Source organism: Boleophthalmus pectinirostris, unplaced genomic scaffold, assembly GCF_026225935.1.
Source record: "Boleophthalmus pectinirostris isolate CB_2022bp ecotype Guang Dong unplaced genomic scaffold, ASM2622593v1 HiC_scaffold_17, whole genome shotgun sequence".
In the NCBI taxonomy this organism is placed as follows: domain Eukaryota; kingdom Metazoa; phylum Chordata; class Actinopteri; order Gobiiformes; family Gobiidae; genus Boleophthalmus; species Boleophthalmus pectinirostris.
Window position 1 is genome coordinate 33,973,995 of NW_026571115.1, and position 26,158 is coordinate 34,000,152.

Consider the following 26,158-nt stretch of genomic DNA (forward strand, 5'->3'; position numbering starts at 1 on the left):
CGTCGCCCCCCAAAAAACGGATGGGTTTAAGTTGATTTATTTTATGCTTTATGTGTGCATTCGGTCTAAACCAGGTCTAAACCAGGTCTAAACTAGGGCTAAAATCAGGTCTAAACCAGGTCTAAACCAGGTCTAAACCAGGTCTAAACCAGGACTAAACCAGGTCTAAACTAGGGCTAAACCAGGACTAACCCAGGTCTAAACCAGGTCTAAAACCAGGACTATTTCAGGGCTAAACCAGGACTAAACCAGGACTAAACTAGGGCTAAACCAGGTCTATTTCAGGTCTAAACCAGGTCTAAACTAGGGTTAAACCAGGGCTAAACCAGGACTAAACCAGGTCTAAACTAGGGCTAAACCAGGACTAAACCAGGTCTAAACCAGGTCTAAACTAGGGCTAAACCAGGACTAAACCAGGTCTAAACTAGGGCTAAACTAGGGCTAAACCAGGTCTAAACCAGGACTAACCCAGGTCTAAACCAGGTCTAAAACCAGGACTATTTCAGGTCTAAACCAGGTCTAAACCAGGACTAACCCAGGTCTAAACTAGGGTTAAACCAGGACTAAACTAGGTCTAACCCAGGTCTAAACCAGGACTAAACCAGGTCTATTTCAGGTCTAAACCAGGACTAAACCAGGTCTATTTCAGGTCTAAACCAGGTCTAAACCAGGACTAAACTAGGACTATACACATTGGTGCATTTATATAGTTACATTTACTTGAATAACTTTTTGAAGAAATTGTAGTTTTAAGAGTACTTTTCTAGCAGCACTTTTACTCTTACTTGAGTAATATTTTTATTCCAGGAACAGTATTGTAACTTGAGTAAAAATTTTAGTTCCTCTTCCCACTGTGAGTAAGTCTAAAGTGACAAAAGCTTTAAGTGACTTTATGAAATGATTTGAATGTTTGTGTTTCGTGCAGCTCCTTCAGATCTAATTCAGTTTGTCTTATTTTTGTGTCTGTCCTTTTATTTTTTTTGTCATTCAAATTACAAATTACAAACCTTAAAATGATAAATTACCTGTAGTTTATTTCCCAAATACCTTTTTACTTTTGCTTGAGTCATTTTTGGTGCACTACTTTGTACTTTTACTTAAGACTTAGAGACTTGGAAGTCGTGACTTGGACTCGAGTCAGACTTGAGTCACTATTTTTTAGGACTTGAGACTTGACTTGATAAAATAGACAAAAACTTGGGACTTGACTCGGACTTGAGAATGTGACTTGAGAAGACTTGATGCTTTTGCTAAAAATAGGTTTTTATAAAATACTTTTTCTCTTTACATTTGTGCTGAATTTTACAGGAACAAACTGGAACATGTCAGTCCCACTTCTCTTTTTTTTTTTTTTTTTTTTTATTTTGGATGTAACTGAAGTACTGTGATGCGGTATCCTCAAATGTGAAGTAAACGTAATGGTAAAAGTACTGCAGTAATATACAGTACAATACAGTAAAACAGAGGGAACTACACTGAACATGATCCTTCTATTTCAGTGCAGACTTCATGATAAATTATTATAGTTATTTAGCACTTTTAAATCTTAATTCTTTCTATTCTGACCATAATAATTTGCACTCTTGTCAAGACATTTAAAAAGGAAAAATTTGCATTTCTACAACTCATATATAAATATACCATGACTATTTACTGTAAGTGCAATTTATTTTAAAAGTCAAACCTATATTTGGTACTTTTTTGGTTTAAAGAATTTGAAATGAATTGAAACTCAAAGCAGACGACTTGGACTTGACTTGGACTTATAGGCCAGTGACTCGAGACTCGACTTGGGACTTGATTCAGACTTGAGGTCAAAGACTCGAGACTCGCAAAACAATGATTTGGTCCCAGCTCTGACTTAGAGTAGCCTAATATTATTTACTACTACTACTCTTACTTTAATATGATTTTTAGCTGCTCTCCCATCTTTGCAATTGTCACATTTGGATTGGAAAATACCAAGGGTGAAAGGTGCTCAGGTGGTGAAGGAAGTGGTCATCTGACCCAAAGGTTGGTAGTTCAGTCTCAGCTTGACGGCATTTCCCAATGTGCATAGGCCGATGTTTAATTAAAGTGTTAATTTAGAGTTAACCAGAGTTCATGCAGTTCCCGTTAAGACTTGATGTGCACTTCAAACTGCCAGAGTCATGTGTTCCCGTCTGTAGTTGAAAAGCCCGTTTAGCTGCAGGCTCTTGCAGCTCAGCCGTTTGATCCATCATGAGGTTCCTGTGCTTTGCTTTTTCATTTAGCAGAGTGAAGAACAAAAGGCCCGGGCTGTTTCCTCTGCGCCTCTAAATCAAAGTTGTTATCTGCTGCAGACAGGCTGTGCCATCCATCTGTGCAACACGACCCTGTAAAAGGTGATCTGACATTTATATCTCTGTCATGTTGCTGCTGTCAAACTTTGAATTTCCTTGTTTGTCTCCGTCTCTCTTCACCATTGACTTACATTTGTGTAATAACTCCGTTATGAAAACACGCCTCTGGAATTCAGATTCATGCTCAGGTGTGGAGAGGAACATTTCACTCATGACACTATTTAGACAAGCTTCTGGTTGACTGACTGTAATTTCTCTCTTTTATTCTCATACTTGTTTACTGCACTCTGTAAAGCACTTTGAGATGTATTATTTATAGAGCACTTTTCACACATAAAGTCTTAATGCGCCCTCAGTGAAAGTGGAGTAAGTGAACATTGATACAAAAACTTTATTGTCACAATATCAAAATGGACAGATCTACAGAGACTTGTAGATAAAAGGAATTACGAGAAAAGAATGGTGAATACAGCGACTGTTTGGCCAGTTCATTATACTTCAGGTATTCCTCTGGTGGTGCTGGGCAGCAGCACTGGCTATGTTAAATAATCACACAGAACATCTGAAAAAGAACCAACGATAAAAGATCATAAGAAACAGGACTTGTCCTGACGATACAAAAATTAAAAAACAAAAAACATACTGTAAATGATGCCTACAACTGCATATGTCTGAGGAAAATACTTCTAAACTAATGAAAAAGTTCATGAAAAAATACTAGAAGAGCGAGCGGTGGAAGCCAGGTTGATGCGGGCACGGTTTAGTCGCACAGGAGGTCCAAGACGGCCGCCCGAAGAAGCTGAAGAGAAGAGGCAGGTCCAGCTCTCTCCGTGAGCGCTCTGTGGGCGGGGCTAAAGTAACACTTCAGTTTGAGTCTGACAGGGGCTCTGGCAGGTGCTCTGGCAGGTGCTCAGTCCAAGTGCGGAGTGTCCTGTAGCAGATGGAAGGGCTGGTGAGAGGGTCCCAGAGGAGGGGGGCTGCTCAGAGGAAGTAGTCTGCCACGGGCTTCTTGGAGGGGATGCCTCTGGTCTCTTGTGGAGCTGCTTCAAAGATGATAAACTCTCGCTGTAGGTGCTCGTCCAGCTCCAAGATGGCCGCCACGTTTCCACATCTAAACAACAGAGCAGAGTTGGAGGGTTAGAGGGTTAGCTGTGCGCTCTATTCCTGGGCATAAAATCATTTCAGTGAGCTCTGTCTAGACTGTTTTACATAAAACCCTCCTAAAGCACATTTAATCCAGGTCCAAAAGCAGAAACATTTATTTTAAACATGTCACAATAATAAAACATCAGGCTTCAATGCAGTTTGAAAAGATGACAAGGAGGTGCAAGTTTGTTTTTTTTCACTTGATTCAGGATATAGATTATTATTTTTTGCAAACTACATACATTACAGAATATAGGAACCAAACAACAACAACACAAGATACAAGACAAACATTAAGATCAAAGATTACATACGTATAAGAACAAAGGTGATGTGTGTGTGTGTGTGTGCGCGCGTGTGTGTGTGTAAATGAAAATAGCTGCAATATATGAATGGTTGCTGTATATAATTTATTCAGCTGTGGAAGGGCGGGGGTAGACAGACTATTCGGATGATTTACTGCTGACCTGTATTATTACTATTTACTTTGAATGGAGCTTTACCTCAGATCCCCACTCATTGTCAAATAACAATCAGCGAGCGAAGACACCGAACTTTTGCGCCGTATATAGACTAAACCAGGACTGAACCAGGAGGACTAAACCAAGACTAAACCAGGACTAATCTTGGACTAGGACTTGGAATCCATGAACGCCCCTGAGAGAAGCCCATGCGGGGCAGAGCTCTGCGTTGGACCGACGCACCTCTGGGCCCGTCCCAACACTTATATCGCTGTGATCTTAGCGAATTTGTATGAAGAAAAATGAAAAACCCACCAATCAATCCAATTCAACCTTCAATCCAGGTTAAAAATGCATTGTGACGCCCGTTACTGACATTTGTACCGAGTAAAATATGACCATTTTTCCCTGTAATGCCACATTACTGTGTTTCACTGGAAGGCACAGATTTGCAGAACTATTCTTTTTTGACTGTACAGAGGATTTGAGTTGTAAATATTCCAGAAACTGATTACTCGTGATGCCGTACTCCTGGACCAGGTGTGGGAATGACACCAGGGTGTTATTATGGACGATGTGTTTTATTTGTGTGATGCCCTTTTACACCCAAGAGTGAAAGTTGTTTTTTTTTTTGTTGCTAAGAAAGTCAGGGTTATTCCAGGTGGGGGTGAAGTTAGATGGTGAAATTTCCGTGAATTTCCAGCAGGCTGTCAGAGCGTCCGCTGTGGTTGTTACTTTGAAACATGGATGCTGTTTGATTGATTGGCTTTTTTCCATATCTAACCAGGTGTAATCTGAGAGACTCGGGTGTGTCCATTTGTATATGAACTGTAACTGATTAGCCAGAGAGTAATGACAGAAATGTGGTGCATCTAGTCCGCTTGTTGCTTTGGGTTTTTGAAGTGAAGTCAGTTTGATCCTTGGTGGCTTATTTTTCCAGGAGAATTTAATGATTATCGAGTCGAGGGAACTGAGCCAGGTGTCGGTGGGTTGGGTTGGAATCATTGAAAAGAGATAATTTATTTTGGGAAGTATTTTCATTTTGATTATTGCTATTCTGTTCAGGGATAGTGGTAGACTGATCCAGCGCTGTAGATCACAGTCTATTGTTTTGAGTAGTGGGGTGAAACGGAGTCCAGTCAGCTCTGACAGCCTGGAGGAAATGTTCATGCCCAAGTCTGTGATGTGACCGGTGCATGAAGGAATATGTGATGTCTGGGCTGTCGCATCTCATTTGGTGTTAGTGTGCAATGGGAGGATGGAGGTCGTCTCACGATACGATATCGTGACGGTATAAACCTCACGGTACGATATTTATTGCGATATCGTGGGAAACCCCATGATTAGGGATGTAACAATATCCAAATCTCTTACGATATTTACGCAATATTTTCACGATATACATCTGAAGGTTCGATATTTATTACGATATTCTGTGGAGGCTGCAAACAAAACTGTTAATATGCTTCTTTTTCCTCTTAAAATGCCTTGACAAGACTTAATCCAAAGAACTAAGACTTAAAAGTGTTAGAACTGTTATTTCTTCATGTCGTCTGCTCTGAAATGAAGCAAAGGATCATGGTCTATGTAGTTCCCTCAGTCTTTTTTTTTTTTTTTTTTTTTAAGCTATTGCTGCACCATAACTCTTAATTTAAGCAAAGACACTTGTCATTTGATATATGTGATGGTCCACGATATTATTGTGAGAACTTTGACGATACGATATCACGATATTTATTTGAGACTAGTTTTAATCTTCTTCATTAACTATTTTGCGTGACTTCACTTTTTAACTTCACTGAGTGTTTGAATTTTCTCATTAAGAACAGTCACCTCAGAGTACAGTTTTTTGTTGGAGATAGTGTTGCTTTGTCTGGCGTTAAATTGCAGGCGCTTTTATTGCTGAAATGATTAGTCGGTCCTGCTGAGTCACCCGTCTCTCTCCGTGGAAACAGATATAATATCATAATACTGTAACATTCCAGGCATAGCATCTCCACCAGACAAACAAAGTGGCAGCTCCTGCACTAGAAAAAAAAAGTTACATAACCAAACTTTTGTATTTGCGCGAGGTGGAAAACAGACGGGCCAACTCGGGTTTTGGATCTCACGTGTAAATCCATCTGTCGCCAAATGGCCGACAGTCACAGCAGAATCATAAACCGCGAGTATCGGAGCAACCGGAGAGCAAGTACGAGCACTTCGCAACTCTGCCAATCAAACCTGTTTTAATGTTTGTGTTTAGATGTGTTCATTTGTTTGTTTGTTTGCGTGGGTGGATGAATGCTGTGCACTCGAGGCTTCTCACACCCTTTTTTCCAATGTGGTTTTTATACCGCAAATGAAGTGAAATGAAGCGTTACCTACACCAATCTCGAGGAAAGAAAGCGCCTGACTTGTCTCTTATTACTGTTCGTATCTTGATTTACAAATGAAATAGCAAAATAAAAACCCTTGGATCACGTAGAGCGAGTTAATACAAGATTTAAGACCAAAATGACGGGCCTGACCGCAGCAGGTACAGAGAGAAAGGCGACGTTTATTCAGTAGACTTTTTCACGACGGCCGGAAGCGCTGCGATGTCGAGTACACGTCACTGCCGGTTAATGGTTTTCTGTAGCAAGTTGTGTGTGTACAGGGTATCCCCAGGTGTGACTACCCCAAATGTAACAGTTTAAGACCTTTTTAAGACCACTTACATGAAAATTAAGACCAACATCGCATCCATTATGCAGGCGAAAAACACCACATCCAATTCTTATAATGATCAACCAACTACGGTACTATATCTAGAATCTAAGAGCCACTGTGGATTAAACGTTCACTTCCCCATGATCCAACGTCTTCCTCCACTCTCATTGTTTACTCACTGTTGCCAGCGCCAGAAACCAAAGTACTGTTTGTGAACACTCCACATTAGACGTTTATTCATGTTGTTGATTTTTTTCCTCCCTCCATTTAACATGGCCATACTGTCTTGTCAAAGTCTGATCCTGTCAGATCTCTGAAGCTCAGCAGGGCTGGGCCTGGTCTGGACTTGGATGGGAGACACTGGGAAAATCAGGTGCCACAGGGGGGCGCCAGATGCAAAAAATGTCATTGTGTCCTTAGGCAAAACACTTCACCCACACTGCCCCGTATGAAAGTGGAGTATACGTGAGTAATGGTGATGGTCGGAGGGACCAATGGCGCATTTCTGTCAGTCTGCCCCAGGGCAGCTTGAGGCTGATTATTTGAGACTTTTTAAGGTCTTAATTTAGGAACATGAAATTTAAGACCTTTTGAAGACTTTTAAGACCCCTCGGCTGCCCTGGTGTAAATTTGTGGCATATTCTTCACCAGCTTCATAAATCTGCCCCATCACCAAATCTACAACTAACAAGGATTCCTTGATAGTTGTGGATAAATTCTTCATGGAAGAATGTTTGTCCTTTGTGGACCTTGTTGGTTGAAGATCTGATGATGGGGCAGATTTATGAAGCTGGTGAGAATATGCCAGACATTTCCACAGACATTTTGCCACAGAAAAGCATTAACCAGAAGTGATGTTTACCCTACATCACAGCACTTCTATAGAAGGTGAACTGGAGTTGATGGAGCCCTGAGTGTGCCCATGCTCACTTCTTACTGGGTGCATACCAGGTTATTCATGTCCGTTGTAGAGTCTATGAGCAGAAGATTGCAGAGTTGAGAGTCTCACCTGTAGCAGTAGTTTGGCGCCGACCACACGGTGAGCACGGTCTCGTTGAAGTGCCACTTGTAGCCCTCCATGACCAGCTGGTGCGCTCTGCAGATCATGTGGATGTCGTTGGCCGCGTTGAACTGCGCCACCACGTCGCTGCCGAACAGGTACCCGGCCCCCCTGGGACTCACCCCCCAGCCCGTGGTGTCTGAGGAGAAACACAACCCGTTAAGAACACGAGGTCAAGAGAAGAGCGTCCACCACCGCCGTGGAGCATTTAGCAACACTGTCTGAAAGCACAAGCAACTGTACGTGATTAGAGGAGGAAAATCCACTTTTGTTTCAAATGGCAGTTCTTATGTGCAGAAAGCTTAATTTTTTAACTAGTATTTAGTTCAGTTAAAAGGAAATTTTACAAACGCATGATCATTGGTCCATGTGCCTTCAATGGAAACGAAAGAAAACATCTGCAACGTGAAGGGATCAGAACAGACGCCAGCTCAATTTGCGGGATTTTTTCTCGGTTAATGTGCAGCACCATCTGACAAGTAAAAACATTTTGTATTGATTTTGGTTGGAGTTTTATCATTTTTTTATATAGTATAGTTTGGTGAAAAGAATGGCATATTGGCTGATGTCAAAACTTGGAATAGTTGATTGCCAATGAGGTAAAAATGAAAATATAGGGAAAAAGTGAAAAAATGCCTTTTTTTTCATTAAATTGAGCCAAAATCATGTAGAAATGTGTTTTAAGAATTATTTTTGCACTGAATATTGTCACCACATGTGTTCTTTGCATTTGGAATGCATTTACTGACAGCTTACCCAACCCACTGAGGATTTCAGGAAATGTTTCAAAGTTTTTTGTCAAAAAATGAAGGTTACATACACTAAAAGGGCTACAGTTTTTTTCGCGATATTTCCGGAAGAGCAGACTCTCCAATTATTGGTCCTTAAGGTTACAGTTAACAGAAAAAAAACACAAATAAAAAGTATGGCAGACGATGGCAGGTTCAACCCATTTTTGAGACTTTGGCTCCCCGACTATTGGGACACAGTGTCTGTCTTTACCAGTATCACATCTATCACTGACAGACACACACAATATTGAATAAAGAATGGTGACATTAAAGGAATGCAGAAATATTTGTTTTGATTTATATATTGAAGTTTTTATACCCTGATTTTCTGTAGAAGAGCTGTTATTATGTTATTATCCACTGTCAGCAAAAGAGAGTAGCACAAAGATAAACACCATCATCTTAAGATTTTACTGTAATCAGAAATAAAAAAAAGTTTAACAGGGTTCCCACTCTTTTTCACTGACAAAAATTCAAAAACTTTCCATGACTTTTTCATGACCTAAAGTGAATTTTACATGATTTTACGGCACCTACATGTGTAGAATTGATCAGACTTTTAGGGCTAAATATGAAACGTTAACCCTTTCCATTCACATTATGGTTTGGTTTTATAGTTTTTTAACATTAAAAATCCTGTCAGTGCATTTATTGTCGTCTCTTTTAAACAAAAAGGCGCAGATGTTCAGAAATAATCATAATAGACTAATAAGAACTTAACAGAACGATGTAGTTGTGTGAAAGAGACTAAAATTCCATGACTTTTCCAGGATTTCCATGACCCTCGTTAAAGTAAGGAAAAAAAATTTATTGGCGTGGATATATTCATTTATCTCCTACATTATTAAAAAATGCCACAGAACTTAAGCATTTTACTACAAATTTCACATTTCTGCCATAAGTGAAAAGATCAGACATTATTTACATTTTTATAACCCTATGAACCTGGGGAAAGTGTGGCAGTATAACATAAGAAAAATCAGATTTGATACTAATACTTATCCCCAGAGTACATTCATTTTGCAGAATAAACAGAGTCGTGTTGCCAGGCAGGGTTCACAGCCAATTCGACCAAAGTTTAGCTTCCACTAACGGCAATGTGAAGGCATCGAATGTCCTTTCTGTCATCGTCGCGGTCTACTGTCAGTTTAAGCTCCTCTGGGCGTGAGCAGGAGCATTGGCCACGAGCTCGAAACAGCTGAAGCTCTCAAAGACACGTCTGAAAAATAGATACTGGTACCTGGAAAATGCCAATTGTAACTAGACCTGTCGCCGGAATTACTCCATCGACTACGTAAAAGCTGGAAGAATATATTTTTGGGATCAGGATTTATCACGTGTGCTTTATTTTTGAACTAATAGGAAATGTTTTTGTTTTTTTTTTGCCTATATGATAAAATATATGCTGTAAAATTTTGATTTATTCGCTTGTATGAGTCATTATAGATGCAAACTAAGCACTAAAATGTTTAATTCTGCTTTTTATTTATTGCAGCTCATCATTTTTCAACAGTATTGCACATTTAGAATTAGGGGTGTGCAAAAATATCGGAATATCGATATATCGTATCGTTTAATGTGATGATACAGTATCGATATCTTGGGCTACTGTATCGATATTTCACCAAGAGTATTTTTAGGTGTGTTTTACTAAATTATTTTGTTACAGTGCTACAGTTTTGTTGCTTGTGGAGTGAAAGGAAACTCATTTATTCAACACATTTGATATTTTTACTGTTTTGAGGATTAAAATGTTTGTGTTTCATATGAACTTTGTACAAGTAGTAATTTAACAAAGCCTTTTAGTATCACAGCCACGATTTAGCCTTTATTTTTTATTGAGCCGTATCGAATCGATTTGAAATATATCATATCGAATCGAAAGTGCACTGTATCGAGAAATGTATCGTATCGTGGCCTGTGTATCGAGGTATGTATCGTATCGGCAACTTCTTAATGATACCCAGCCCTATTTAGAATAGTTTTTGTGGCATAAATCTGCTCTTTTTTGTTTCATTGGTACAAATACGTTTTGATATTTTCATTTATCACCCGTATTTACTACAAAATGTGTTATTGTAACGGTACCAGGTTTGACTACCCCACATTTAAGACTTTTTAAAGACCTTTTTAAGACCACTTAAATGAAAATTAAGACCAACATCGCACCCATTATGTGGGCGAAAAACACCAGATCCAATTCTAACATGTGCATACTCCGAATTAGATGTTCATTCACGTTACATGATTTTACGTTTTTTGTTTTGTTTTTTGCACTACAGCCTGGTTGAATATACAAAAAAATAGGCTAATGAAATTAAGACCTTTGTGAAAAAAAGACATGGACGCTCTCCTCTGGGTCACACTGACCCAAAGAAATTAATTTTTTTCCTTCCCGCTCGCTAGGGGAAAAATTGATTTTCTCACCTGGCAAGAATTAATTTGAAAAAAAAAATTTTTGGGTCCGATTGACCCGCCCCAAGAGAGCGGGAAAAAAAAAATTTCTTCGAGTGTATGTGACCCCGAGGAGAGTGTGAAGGTTATGATTTTTTAAAGCCTTAATTTAGGAACATGAAAATTAAGACCTTTTTAAGACTTTTAAGACCCTGCGGCTGCCCTGTATTAAGAAGTTGTCAAAACAGGCTTTGCTCCAGTTGTTTTCAAATAAATACACAATAATTAATGAGGCAATAACCAAATCATAAGCTTATCATTAAAGAAAACTATTCAAACTTAATACAAATGTTAAAGCTCGAGTTTACCTTCAGGGTCTGACCAGAGCAGGTCACACATGGGCCCGTCGTGAGGCACTTCCTGTTTCCGGTCTATGGTGCGGATCTGGTCCAAGGTCTGGATGGAGGGAGACAGGCCGCCGTGCACACAGAAGATCTGACACACACACACACACACAGAAACAGACGTGAGCGGAGCCGTGGAAACAGCGGTGCATGTGAGTTTTGTTGAGTGCAGGCCTCACCTTGCCGTCGATGATGGCCGACAGCGACAGGTAGTCAAAGATCTCGGTGCAGTACCTCCACACGGTCACGGAGCCGTACTTCCTCAGGCACTCGTCGTAGAAGCCGTACACCTGCGTGATCTGCCGGGACTCGTGGTTCCCTCTGATCAGGGTTATCCTGTCTGGGTACCGTACCTACAGCAGAACAACCAGATTTAAGGCTTAGTCATACTTCATAAGAACATAAGACCTTTGTTCTAGCACCCAGGGCTGGCCCAACAAAATCACGTCATTTTGTTCGACCAGCTCCTGTTGGGCAGCTCTTGCAGTTTGTTCTCGACACATCAGCTGACAGTGTTGGAAAAATCACTTTAAAAATGTATTCCCCTACAGATTACAGATTACATATCCCAAAATGTAGTTTGTAACGTAATCCATTAAATTACTTAAAGTGAGTAATGTAATCTGAATACTTTGGATTACTTGATATTGTCATGCTTTTAAAAAACCACATAAATGTAGCAAACACATCCTGAAAATTCTTGTTTGTTTTCTTCAAATTGTCTGTTGAGCCCAAATCTCCATGAACAGACTTTTGTTTAATGTAGAGAAGCAAAGACGAAGATGTTTTATCTGCTCATTTTGTTCAGACCTCGTTTTAGTGGTTTAGACCTTGTTTTAGTCCTGGATTAGACCTCGTTTTAGTCCTGGTTTAGACCTTGTTTTAGTCCTGGTTTAGACCTCGTTTTAGTCCTGGTTTAGACCTTGTTTTAGTCCTGGTTTAGACCTCGTTTTAGTCCTGGTTTAGTCCTGGCTTAGACCTAAATGTGAATGGGAAAATACCGCCGTGTAATCCATTTATTTCAACAAAGTAACTGTAATCCAATTACCACTCACTGAAACAGTAACTGTAACTGAATACAGTTACTCATAATTTGTACTCTGATTATGTAACGCCAGTACAAGTAATCTGTTACTCCCCAACACTGTCAACTGAGCAGAACTTTGATTGGTTATTTATGTGGCTGTGGTTTATCTACTTCCTTGCCAGTGCATTGCAAGAAAAAAAAAGGATGGTGTTGAGTCACAACTGGCGGAAATGGTGAGAAAATACAAATATCTGTACGACACGACGCTCAGTGACTGTTAAAGTCGCCAAATGGCAAGAAATTCATGGAGAGACATCACCGACATTGTTGGCTCGGACAAAAATCAGTGTACAAAAGTCTGGAGGAATCCGCATGTCAAGTCTGCGAACGCCAAAAGGGTCACAAAAAAAGAGCAGTCGGGCTTGAGGTCGAAAAGAAATACCGTATTTTCCGCACTATTAGGCGCTCTGGATTATAAAACGCACTGTCATTATATGGTCTATTTTTTTTTACTTTTTTCACAAATAAACCGCACCGGACTTTAAAGGAAACCCAACAGTGTGATGGGTGAGTGGTTTTGTTTGTTTGTGGCGTTCACGGTGACTCTGGGCTTTGTTCAGTTGTGGCGTGTAGGGAGGGTGCTGTCTGGGACCAACGGATTGTCGGCGTGTTCGCAGTGACTCAGTTGTGTCTAGAAGTGGCACATTGCACTCGCTTTTTCGGTTCGTTCCTCCGTTCCGTTCCTCGTCGGTGTGGAGTGATGAGTGTGTCTGTGGGTGTTTTTCGCCGTGCGGTCAGCTCTTTTAACGTATCGTCTAACATTTTAAATCATTTTTATCATTCTTTTATCAAAAGTTTGCTGACCTTTTCTTTTATTTGTTGGTTTTATGGATTATCTGTGAAAGATAAGAACAGTCTAAACCAGATAATAAAAGTGTGCAGCAAAATCAGTGGTGTTCAGATAGAGGATTTGGAGTCTGTGTGGAGACATCGGGTGCTCCAAAAGACTAAGGCCATACTGAGCCAGACTAACCATGTTCTGCACTCACAGTTCATGAAAATGTCCTTTGGGAGGCGCTGTCACCCCACAGCAAAAGAGTAACCGCTACACCAAATCTTTTATTCCTTCTGCCATAAGGATTTTAAATGGAAAGTGAATATGCTACCGTGTCCCTGATGCACTGTGGTTTGAACGTACGGTGTCTTTCTATTTCTTTTATTATTTATAGCTTGTGCACGACCAGAGATGTGCGAACTGAATTGTCCTTTGGGATTAATAAAGTTGTTGATTGATTGATTGTAGTTTACTGAAGTCGTGCTGGGACACCCGAGTGGATTCGTGTATAGGGCGCTCTGGATTGTGGGCGCGCAGTCGTATTTGATGGGGTTGGAGCCAGGAAAATACGGTACTCACTAAACGTCACCAGTATGACTCCTATTCCGGGTGAAACGGAGGTAAGCGATTAATACTGAGCCGAGGGGGTGAGTCAGTGCGGCGGCAGAACATATATTTAAGTATAAAATGTCCGAGCCCAAACAAACTTTATTCTTATCACCTCAAGAACAACAAAGTTCTTATGAAGTATGAATAGGGCTTTAAACGATCAGTGGAAAGTCGTCATGCCGTTTACTTTTATCCTGAATGGTTCTGTGTGCACCTGTGTACGCTGAACTCATTTTTCTTCTATCCCTTGACCAGGCCACTCATTTAAGACAGACCTCATTCTGTGTAATTTTCTGGGGGTGGAAAAGCAACGGGCATGATTCCACGGAATGAGAACGTTAAATCCATACTTCGGAGCATTCGTCATGGAGACAGATAAATTTGATATCGCACTGTGGAAGATTAAAGCCAAAGGAAAAACTTTTCCAGGGAAACGAGCAGGAATACGCCCTCCTCCAGACTAAATAAGAGCCAGTCTATTTTTAAGCTAAAAAGTTACACACTGTGGCTTTAATTACTATAATATTTGATAACATGTTTTCAGAACAGACTCAACACCCAACTTTTTAACTTTTTTCTGAAATCATTATTTCATTGTTACACAGTCTGACCTCTTGTGAGATTTCATATTTTATTATTTTTCATATTTTGTTATTTATTTTTCTATTTTATTTTGTATTTTATATTTTTTTTTTATTAAGTATTTAATATATTTATTTTATTTTTCCATTTTATATTTTATTATTTTTCTATTTTATTTTGTATTTTATATATTTTTTTATTTTTTCCATTTTATTTTGTATTTTACATTTTTATTTTATTTTTCCATTTTCTATTTTATTATTTATTTTTCTATTTTATTTTGTATTTTTTCTATTTTCTTCTGTATTTTATATTTTTATTTTATTTTTCTATTTTCCATTTTAATATTTATTTTTCTATTTTATTTTGACTTTTATTTAATTTGACTTTTATTTTGACATTTACATTTATATGATTATGTCTTACTTCACACCTGTCCCTTGCTCTTTTTTGCTCCTTACAAATGGTTACAATAAATCCTAAATATCTTTTACTCTTTTTTATAATATTATATTGTGATGTGTGAGCTCCTGTGTCCAAATCATTTCCCTTATGCATCAGTAAATTTTGTCTAAGTCTAATATTAATTTCTCTTATTTGCATGTATCTATTTTTAGGCTCGTTAAAAGTGCTTCAATGCCATTTCATATTCTACTTCTTAACTCACATTGTTGGTATTTATTTGAACCTTTTACCTCTTTTCGGATCCTGCATAGTCAGCAGTTTGAACATGTGTCCCTGACCTACTTCGAGTTAATCATTATTTGTTTTTGTCTAATTTTAGACCTGGTTTAACCCTAATTTGAGCCTGATAAAGTTTGTTGAGCCTGATAAAAGTCTGTCATGCTCTGAAAGCCAAAGTGTTTCTTAAAAGAAGCCTTATTGTGCTTGTGTCTGCTATATACCGTATTTTTAGGACTATAAGTCACACTTTTTTTTCATGGTTTGGGGGTTTTCTGCAACTTTCTATTCCGGTGTGACTTGCATATTAAAATTTTCAGACTGAAAGCCACAAGGGGGCGCTCTAGGCTTGTGTGTCAGTATCTAGTACAACTATTACTCCTGCACCACTGTCACTTCGCACTCTACTGTAGAAAAAGTCACTGTCCTGCTGCAAATAGTGAAATCTGCAGCTGAAAACTGTAATCGAGCAGCAGAAAGAAAGTTTGGAGTGAGCGAAAAACTTGTGATTGACTGGCGAAAAGCGTGGATGGAGAACACAGCTTCACGGCAACCAGGCGGATGAACCATGAAACTTTCCTGGAAGTCACTGGATGGATCGACAAAGCCTGAATTTCAGTGACACCGAAACCATCCTGTCGGGATTAAGAAAGGCCGGAATACGGGGGCAGAGGGCATAAGACGACTCTTCTTTCTGCTCCTTTTTCATTTATTTCTTGTATGTTTGATGTTGTGACGCTGCTGATGTCTTTTTATACTTTAAGAAATAAATAAACAAATAAATAAAATAAATAAATAAGGCTACGTTCAGACTGTGAAATCCGATGTTTTTTTACGAGTTCGTTCACATTTCCAATTAAATGTGACTTGTATGTGATCTCCAGTGTGAACATTAAATGGCCCGAAAGTGTCCCGCATGTGACACTGGAGACACGACGACGTCATCAACCGCAGCGAGCGTGCTCTGTGTTTACAGAAGTTGTCCAAACATGGACGCGAGCATTGAGCACCTGGAGATTTTAAAGTTCCTCTCGTACCGGAGCCAGAACATGAACAACTTACTTGTTTTAAGGAGGAGATTGAGAAGGAGAAGGATGAGATTTTTGGCCGTGGTGTTTTGTGGGACAGTCCGTTGAAAGGAACGTGTGGATGTGGAGACGTAGCCAAGAGTGGTGAGTGGTGATGTGCTTCGCTTCAGTGACACGGAGTTCATTAACAATTTTCGCCTACTTCAGCGCAGAATAGTGACGTTTGTGTCTTGTTGATAACATGTAGGTGGGATGAATGCGCTTTGGCCTTTCACACTGAAGTCACATGTCAAAAGATCAGATATGTATCAGTTTTAGGAGCACATATCCAAGTGTCCTGGGTCGTATTTGAAAAAATCGGATCTGTGTCGTTCAGACCGTCATTAAAAGATCAGATACAGGTCACATAGGGGCAAAAAAAAATTGGATTTGGGTCACTTCAGGCTGCAGTCTGAACGTAGTCTAATTCTAACTGGAACTGATGCCGAGTCTGATGACAGCTACACAGAAGAGGACGCGGCGCTCTGTTTACATCATGGATCTATGTTTTATCTCCGGAGGTCCTGCAGAAGTGACACAGAGGACGAAGAATTCAATGGATTTAGTGATTAGGAGCGAGATCGTGAGTTTACGTTCTGTTGTTTATGCTATAATTATCTGAATAACTGTTAATATGTTACATTAACATATTAACGCCTATTCAGCCTGTTGTTCTTAGTTAGGGGTGTGCAAAAATATTGGAATATCGATATATCGTATCGTTTGATGTGATGATACAGTATCGATATCATGGGCTACTGTATCGATATATCACCAAGAGTATTTTTAGGTGTGTTTTACTAAATTATTTTGTTACAGCCCTACAGTTTTGTTGCTTGTGGAGTGGAAGGAAACTCATTTATTCAACACATTTGATATTTTCACAGTTTTGAGGATTAAAATGTTTGCGTTTCATATGAACTTTGCACAAGAAGTGGTTTAACAAAGACTTTTAGTGTCACAGGCATGATTTAGCCTTTATTTTTTATTGAACCGTATCGAATCGATTTGAAATATATCGTATCGAATCGAAAGTGCACTGTATAGATATGTATCGTATCGTGGCCTGTGTATCGAGGTATGTACCGTATCGGCAACTTCTTAATGATACCCAGCTCTATTCTTAGTTCTATTGTCATTACTACAACTTGACTTTTAAGATGAAATGTCGGTTCCTGGTCTGATTTTATAAAATAAATTTCCCCAAAAAGCGCGATTTATATACGTTTTTTTTCTTCTTCACTATGCATTTTTTGGCCGGTGTGACTTATACTCCAGAAAATACGGTAACTATAATCTATGACACCTCTGGATTATTACGTTAGAATCTGCACACTTTAAATCACAATATTCATCTAAAATTATGTAATCAAAACAAACTAGTCTGCTGACTTCTGCATGACTCCTGAAAAATGCCGTGCCCAGTGGGAGTTGTCGTCACCGCGCGCGTCATCACAACAAACCGGGGCGGCGGTTTGTTGCTGCGTTTACCTTGAGCGCTAGTAGCAGAAGAAAAGTCTCCACGCTGTAAAATCCTCGATCCACAAAGTCTCCCATGAAGAGGTAGTTGGTCTCGGGCACATCTCCTCCCACCTGCCACACAGAGAGACAAGAGCGCGTGATGTTTATTTACGCCGCCAATAAAAGGAGAGAGAGAGAGAGAGAGAGAGAGGGCGGCGTGTGGAGGCAGCAAGTCGCCATGGCAACAAAACAAAAGCCAGCGAACTCACTCTAAACAGCTCCTTGAGGTCGTAGAACTGGCCGTGGATATCGCCGCACACCTACGAGGAAAAGAAGAAGAGGAGGAGGAGGAGGGAGTGTTAGAAGTGTGTTTGGCTTGTTCGTTTGAAGTATGTGAAAGTAACCGAGCACTCACTGTGACCGGAGAGTCCACCCGCTGCACGTTGCTTTCTTCAACTAGGATCTCTCTGGAAAAACAAAACACAAGGATACGGGATTTTAAAGTTAATCCAGAGAGTTCAGAATGAGTTTAGAATCCGTGTATTGTTCGTTCATTCGTTTTTTTCAAAATAAAGCCAAAAGTAAGAAAACGAAGAAACGGCTATTTTCTTCGTTATTTGTCTCCAAAACCAAAATGAAAAAAAAAAAAAAAATGGATAAGGATTCGTTTTTTTTAAGACAGGACTAAAGAAGGACTAAAGCAGGACTAAAGCAGGACTAAAGCAGGAACTAAACCAGGAACTAAACCAGGAACTAAACCAGGAACTAAACCAGGTCTAAACCAGGACTAAACCCAGGTCCAAACTAGGACTAAACCAGGACTAAACCAGGACTAAACCAGGACTAAACCAAGACTAAACCAGGACTAAACCAGGACTAAACAGGACTAAACCAGGACTAAACCCAGGACTAAACCCAGGTCTAACCCAGGTCTAAACCAGGTCTAAACCAGGTCTAAACCAGGTCTGAAACAGGGACTAAACCAGGTCTAAACCAGGGACTGAACCAGGTCTAAACCAGGGACTGAACCAGGTCTAAACCAGGAACTAAACCAGGTCTAAACCAGGAACTAAACCAGGTACTAAACCAGGTCTAAAACAGGAACTAAACCAGGTCTAGAACAGGAACTAAACCAGGTCTAAACTAAGTAGTGAATGTCAGGACGGGTAGTCCCATTTTAGTCCCGGTTTAGTCCCGGTTTAGTCCCGGTTTAGTCCCGGTTTAGTCCCGGTTTAGTCCCGGTTTAGTCCCGGTTTAGTCCCGATTTAAGTCCCGGTTCAGTCCCGGTTCAGTCCAGCATCGCAGTTTAAGTCACGGAAACAGGAAACTGCCTTTATCTGTTGTTTTTTTTCCATTTTTCATTTAAACACAAAAGACAAAACTGAAAAAAAAAAAAAATCATTTTCTGTTTTTTTCATTTTGGTTTTGGAGACAAATAATAAAGAAAATAATTTTGTTTTTTTTTTCGTTTTCTTATTTGTGGTTTTATATTGAAAACCGCATGAACGAACGACACACGGATTGTTTTGTCTCAACCCAATAGAAATCCTTTTTTTTTTTTTTTCAAATTGCTTTAAAACGTGATGTACCATGTTGCGTGTAAATTTTTAAATGATTTTTGGCTTTTACTTTGAAGTCCTTCTCCGTTTAGTCAGGAAGAAAATATTTTCATATCACAGTAATAACACGGCGGGCATAATGTGAGTTTACTTCACACCCACTCTCCACCGCTCCGTTAGAAAATAAACACCGCAGCAAATGGTGAACACGGCTGCTTTTCCTATTTTCCCGATATCAGAACTTGGTGCTAGGGTTATCAATATATCGTATCGTTTAATGTGATGTTAGAGTATCGATATCGTAGGCTGCTGTATCGATATTAGGGCTGGGTATCATTAAGGAGCTGCCGATACGATACATACCTCTATACACAGGCCACGATGCGATACATATCTCGATACAGTGCACTTTCGATTCGATATGATACATTTCAAATCGATTCGATACGGTTCAATAAAAAACAAAGGCAAAATCGTGGCTGTGATACTAAAAGTCTTTGTTAAACCACTTGTGCAAAAGTTCATATGAAACACAAACATTTTAATCCTCAAAACAGTGAAAATGTCAAATGTGTCGCATAAACGAGTTTCCTTCAACAAAACTGTAGCTGTAAGAAAATAATTTATTAAAACACACCTAATAATACTCTTGGTGATATATCGATACAGTAGCCCACGATATCGATACTGTGTCATCACATTAAATGATATGATATATCGATATTCCGATATTTTTGCACACCCCTAATCGATATATCACCAAGAGCATATTTTACTAAATTATTTTGTTACAGCGCAACAGTTTTGTTGAAGGAAACTTGTTTATGCGACACGTTTGTTTGACATTTTCACTGTTTTGAGGATTAAAATGTTTGTGTTTCATATGAACTTCACACAAGAAGTGGTTTAACAAAGACTTTTAGTGTCACAGTCATGATTTAGTCTTTTTATTTCACTGAACCGTATCAACCGTATCGTGGTCTTTGTATCTGATCGGGACTTCTTAATCATATCCGACTCTACATGGAACAATACTTTTTTTCCCAGGAATCTGTATTAATAATTGTTGGGAATGACGTAACAGAAGGGTTAGTCCTGGTGTGACACATTGCTCAATCCTGCACATATCACCAGTTTAAGAGCACAAAACTGTAAAACTAAGCATGTACAGAGCAGTGGACATATGACAGTGACAGCGGAAATAATAAAGATAAGAGTTTATAGCAGAGGTGTCAAACATACGGCCTGGGGACCAGATCCGGACCTCCAAGACCTTTAATCTATTTTCTATTAAAATAAATATTGTTAATTTTCTGCGGTGTTTATCACAGCAGCGTCTCCAGCGTCTCTGTACGTGGCCCCTCCCACCAGAGCAGCACAAATGAAGACTTGTCTCTTTCCAAACGCTCTTAAAGGACGATCGTTTTGACTGTTGACCGTGACAACCTCATCAGAAAAATGTCCAACATGAGAAAAGTGGACGCAGAGTGCAGGATTTTCCAAGAAGTACAAGTTCATGTTAAAACTTTGTGTTGAAATTGCATTTGTTTTAAAAGTTTCAAGTTGTTCATAATATTACAATATTTTGTAAAAGAAAGAATTCACCAATTAAAAAAGATTTCTGTAATAGATTTGCGTTTCTCTGCACAAATATTTAAACTTATTGTTATTTTTGGGGTTTATATGCCATTATTTTTTTCCCCCACCCCTTTAGGATCAAAGTAGGGTGGATATGGCCCCTGGACCAAAATGAGTTTGACACTCCTGTTTTAAAAGTTTCTCAAACACGCACGAATCATCTCTAAATGCAAGTTAGAGTGAAGGAAACTAAAACGTGCCAAAAACATCTGAAAACTTCACCAAGCAAGCTTCAAAACATGTTCAGCACCAACTTTGTTTTGCTGTGATGACATATTTACATTGTTTGATAATAGTACTTTCAGCAGCACTCAGTTCTACTGGTACACAATCCTGTTTTATTATCGCCTTCACCAGAAAGACAGAAGCATTACGTTTAAATAAAGAGAGAAAAGGTTTTGTGATAGGTCAGTAAAACATTCCCTGTCCACAGTAACCAGAATGCCGCGTATAAACAGTGTTGGGGAGTAACAGATTACATGTACCGGAGTTATGTAATCAGAGTACAAATGATGAGTAACTGTATTCGGTTACAGTTACTGTTTCAGTGAGCGGTAATTGGATTACAGTTACTTTGTTGGAATAAATGGATTACTTGGTGGTATTTTCCTGTTTTTACATTTTGGGCTAAACCAGGTCTAAACCAGGACTAAACCAGGACTAAACCAGGTCTAAACCAGGACTAAACCAGGACTAAACCAGGACTAAACCAGGACTAAACCAGGTCTAAACCAGGTCTAAACCAGGTCTAAACAGGACTAAATCATGCTGTGCAGACTGTGTCTCCTCTTCTATCAATAATATTTTTAATTTGGTTCAGTAAAGTCTGAACATTTTATTTTCTTTTAGCAGATAAAACATCTTATGTGAAGATTTCCTCGTCTTTGTTTCTCTACAGCAAATCAAGTAATCCAAAGTATTCAGATTACATTACTCACTTTAAGTAATTTAATGGATTACATTACAAACTACATTTTGGGGTATGTAATCTGTAATCTGTAGGGGATTACATTTTAAAAGTAAACTTCCCAACACTGCGTATAAACTACAGGTCGGCAACAGCGCGGTCACGAGGGAGCGTCGATATTCATCCCGTCTACTTTTTTTTTCCCGCCCCATTGTCCCGGTGCTACTGGCAGAGGAATCGTGGAGTTGCGTTACCTGGCTTTGGCACAGAGCGCTTTGACTTCGTTCTCCTTGATGAGCTCGCAACGTCTGAGCTGCTCTATCTGTCGGTCCAGGTCGCTGATGTCCCCCATTGTTACGCACATATGGAGATCCGTCCACGCTCGGCACCTCCTCACGCGCACACGCACAAATAAATAAACAGGCTCTGCTCCGTGCGCTCTCTCTTCTCTCTGTCGTTCTCTCTCTTCAGTCAGGCACAGGCCAGCACTCCTTTTCTACGAACTCGGCGGGGTTTGGGAGCGCTCGCGTCACGGTTCCCGGGCACGTACAGCTGCTGCAGGGAGAGGCAAAAACAACAAGATTATTATAACACAATTAGTCAAAAAGACGTCTTCGGATCCAGCCCAAGTAACGTTAAAATAAAGGTGACCGGATTTTCAAAGCAAACAACAACCGGGACATCCCTGGTTTGTTGTGGTTGGTAATAATAATAATAAAACTATGAAAAGAGTGAGTAATTAAGGAAAATGGTTATGTAATCGGCACTAGTGTGAGTCAGTGTAGTCGCATTTTCTTTGTGTTTTGGTTTGTTTTTAAAGAAGTTTCTCTGTATTTTACCAAAACAAATGACAGTTTATGCGTCTCTTTACTGTCGGCAGGTTTAGAGTGACCAGGTTTTCAAAATTCTAAACTGAGACTCGGGTTTGGAAGGTTGGTATAAATAAAATCATGAAAAGAGCGTGTAACATTTTGCATTTATAATCTGTCGAACGTCTGTCATTGCGTTTTTTTGCTTTGTGGTCATATTAGAAATTAAAAATATTTAAATATCGATATGTCACATTGTTTAATAAAATGATACAGTATCCAGGGTATCCCCCAGGTTTTAAGACTTTTTAAAGACCTTTTTAAGACCAAATAAATGAAAATTAAGACCAACAACGCACCCATTATGCAGGTGAAAAACACAAGATTCAATTCTAATTATGACCATGACTCACGGCTTTAAATAACAAAAAATACTTTCTTTCTAAAATCTCCTTCAGAACTCATTTATAATCTTAGTTTAATCTTAGTTTAGTCCTGGTTTAGTCCTGGTGTAGTCCTGGTGTAGTCCTGGTGTAGTCCTGGTTTAGATCTGGTGTTAGTCCCGGTGTAGTCCCGGTGTAGTCCCGGTGTAGTCCCGGTGTAGTCCCGGTGTAGACCCGGTTTAGACCTGATGTAGACCTGGTTTAATCTTAGTTTAGTCCCGGTGTAGTCCCGGTGTAGTCCCCGTGTAGTCCCGGTGTAGTCCCGGTGTAGACCCCGTGTAGATCCCGTGTAGACCCCGTGTAGTCCTGGTTTAGTCTTAGTTTAGTCCTGATGTAGTCCTGGTTTAGTCTTAGTTTTATCCTGCTTTAGTCCTAACAAAGTCCTGGTTTAGTCATGACATAGTCCTGGTTTAGTTTTAGTTTAATCCTGATGTAGTCCTGGTTTAATCTTAGTTTAGCCCTGGTTTAGATCAAACTGGGTCAAACATAGGCACTTTTTTTTTTTTTTTTGGATAAAACTGGTACAAATCACTGGTTTTGTATAAATCTACTGGCTCTGGGGACTCGGGACTCAAAACTCGGACTGTCCCGGGTTAAAAAACCTCTGGTCACGCCGCGTTAAAACCATCTGGGTCACACGTTTCCACAAAGTTGCGCAGCACAATTAAACCACGAGAATAATAAAAGCGGTTGTCGTAATTAATAAAAAAACAAAACAAAAACGTGTTTAAATGAGGGGGGGAAAAAATCACGTTTAGAGGAGTTTATCTTGAAGAATGCGGGGCCGATGGGCGTAGTTTGGCAAAAAACAGTGCGCGGAAGCTTACATCACCGCTAACGACGTCAGCGATCAACCGATTGTATGAACGTTTGGCCGACCATTTTGAGGTCAATTCCAGCAACTGGGTTAACGCAAAATTACGCGTGTCAAGAGTTTAAAAACGACCAAACGTAAACGCGTAAGTCGATGTAAGAAAACAAAAGTGTTTACGAGAGGAAACGGTGAAGAGAGGAGCCGGTGAGGAGCCGGATAAACTCTAGTTAGCCGAAAGCGACGTGCGTGTATAGAGCTGTAGATGTCGCGTTTCAGCCGCCGCTTGGCATGCGTTAATACCGCCGCCATCTTGGTACGGGGGTAGGGTAAAGATTTTATTGTGTAGGTCTATGGTAGGAAATGTAGTGTTTTGAATCCAAGACTGAGTGGACCGAGGACTAAGCCAGGACTAAGCCAGGACTAAGCCAGGACTAAGCCAGGACTAAGCCAGGACTAAGCCAGCAATTGAACAGTTAAAACTGAACTGAACTGGACTAAACCAGAGTTGAACCAGGACTAAACTAGGACCAAAACAGGACTAAAACAGAACTAAAAACAGGACTAAACCAAAGCTGAACCAGGACTAAACCAGAGCTGAACCAGGACTAAACTAGGACTAAACAGGACTGAACCAGGACTAAACTAGGACTAAAAACAGGACTAAACAGGACTGAACCAGGACTAAACTAGGACTAAGCTAGAGCTGAACCAGGACTAAACCAGAACTAAAACAGGACTAAACCTGGGCTAAAGCAGAACTAAACCAGGTCTGAATGAGGACTAAAACAGGACTAAACCAGAACTAAAACAGGACTGAACCAGAGCTGAATCAGGACTAAAAAAGGTCTGAACGAGGTCTAAAACAGAACTAAACCAGAACTAAAACAGGACCAAAAAAGGACTAAAAGAAGTCTAAACCCGAGCTGAATCAGGATTAAACCAGGTCTGAATGAGGACTAAAACAGGACTAAACCAGGTCTGAACGAGGACTAAAACGGGACTAAACCAGGTCTGAACGAGGACTAAAAAGGGACTAAACCAGGTCTGAACGAGGACTAAAACAGGACTAAACCAGTTCTAAACTAGATCTAATCGCCGTCGAACGGGAGCCACACAAACACTACTCGGGTCTGACATCGCCGGTACCAAGATGGCGGGGTTTTTGTTGACGCGCTCGCTCCGCCGGTCCCGCCGTAAGTCAACGCGACATCTACCGCTCCGACATCCACGGCCCTGCGCGCTCACCCCGCACACGGCCCAGCGCTCGGTTAGCTCGGCCAACGGAAAAGAACGCGGCTTTTCCACGGAGATTAAACGCGTCCCGGTCCCGGTTTACCGTGGAGAGAGGCTGGGCTCGGCTGGGTTCGGGTGCCGCGGGTCTCGCCTCCTTCTGCCGGAGCTCCGTGGCGGTGTGTGGCGGTGCTGCGTCCCCCGGTGTGAGTGCTGTGTGCGCCGGCTCGATCTAGGTCCTGTGCCCCGGGCGGCTGTGCGCGGGCACGGGGGGGACTCATGAACGCGCCCGAGCACAGACACAGGGTTGCCAGGTTTTCCCAAAGACACGCGGGAAACGAGCAGAAACAGGCGAGTCCAGGGGCAGTGAAATTTGGTCAGGTGTTGCGTACAGACGAGAGTGACCAGACTAGGGTGACCAGACGTCTCTATTTACTTGGGACAGTCCCAGTTTTGAGCCCCGTGTCCTCTGTACCAGCAAATTTATACAAAACAAGTGATTTGTCCCAGTTTTATACAAGAAATATCCCTATTTTTGACTTATAAACATTAAAGAGAGGCAAATATTGTCACAAAACTGAGCTTGAAAATGACTATAAGAAGAAGAAAAAAAAACACTGTCAGAAGTCCTTCAGATTATGATTGAGCCACAAAGTAAGTTATGAATGGACATTTAGTTACAGTTACACTCTCTTTATACAATTTTATTTTTACCAACCATCCCAACTTGTGTGTGTTTAGTGTGTCCCAGTTTTGAATTTTGAAAATCTGGTCACTCAAGACCAGACGTCTCTATTTACCCGGGGCAGTCCCAGTTTTGAGCCCTGTGTCCACTGTCCCAGCAGATTTATCCAAAAACAAGTGATTTGTCCCAGTTTTATACAAGAAATATCCCTATTTTTGACCTGTAAACAGTAAATCATTATTTATTCAATTCATTCAGTCTTTTTTTAGCCAAAATACAAAAAACTGATCATAAAATGACCATAAGAAAAAAAAACACTGTCAGAAGTCCCTCAGATTATAAATGACCCACAAAGTAAGTTATGAATGGACAATTAGTTACAGTTATACTCTCTTTTCTCAGTTTTATTTATACCAACCATCCCAACTTGTGTGTGTCCCAGTTTTGAATTTTAAAAATCTGGTCACCTAAGACCAGACGTCCCTAAGGACCCGGGACAGTCCCAGTTTTATCAACAAAACCAGTGATTTGTCCCAGTTTTAT

The 26,158-nt window shown here is 40.2% G+C and overlaps 1 protein-coding gene across 2 annotated transcripts; it reads right to left on the reverse strand.

Moving 5' to 3' along the window:
• Positions 1-2,692: 2,692 nt before the first annotated feature.
• Positions 2,693-25,197, reverse strand: LOC110162483 (serine/threonine-protein phosphatase 4 catalytic subunit B). 2 transcript variants are annotated; one of them, XM_020927384.2, is made up of 9 exons: positions 25,037-25,197; positions 21,889-22,189; positions 17,946-17,997; positions 17,800-17,850; positions 17,561-17,662; positions 11,448-11,621; positions 11,233-11,359; positions 7,629-7,818; positions 2,693-3,432 (listed from the first exon to the last, which is right to left on the reverse strand). In XM_020927384.2, the coding sequence occupies exons 2-9, from the start codon at positions 21,996-21,998 to the stop codon at positions 3,303-3,305; spliced, it is 936 nt and encodes a 311-aa protein (XP_020783043.1). In that variant the 5' UTR covers positions 21,999-22,189; positions 25,037-25,197; the 3' UTR covers positions 2,693-3,302. The 2 variants fall into 2 exon arrangements, with proteins under 2 accessions (XP_020783043.1, XP_020783044.1); XM_020927385.2 differs by having other exon boundaries at positions 21,889-22,186; positions 25,037-25,190.
• Between the last annotated feature and the right edge of the window lie 961 nt (positions 25,198-26,158).

Coding starts and splice junctions, on each gene's coding strand:
- LOC110162483 (XM_020927384.2), bottom strand. CDS start 21,998: ATGTGCGTAACAATGGGGGACATCAGCGACCTGGACCGACAGATAGAG. Junction 17,998..21,888: donor GCGCTCTGTGCCAAAGCCAG/GTAACGCAACTC, acceptor TTGTTTTTCCAG/AGAGATCCTAGTTGAAGAAA. Junction 3,433..7,628: donor GCGCCAAACTACTGCTACAG/GTGAGACTCTCA, acceptor TCTGTTGTTTAG/ATGTGGAAACGTGGCGGCCA.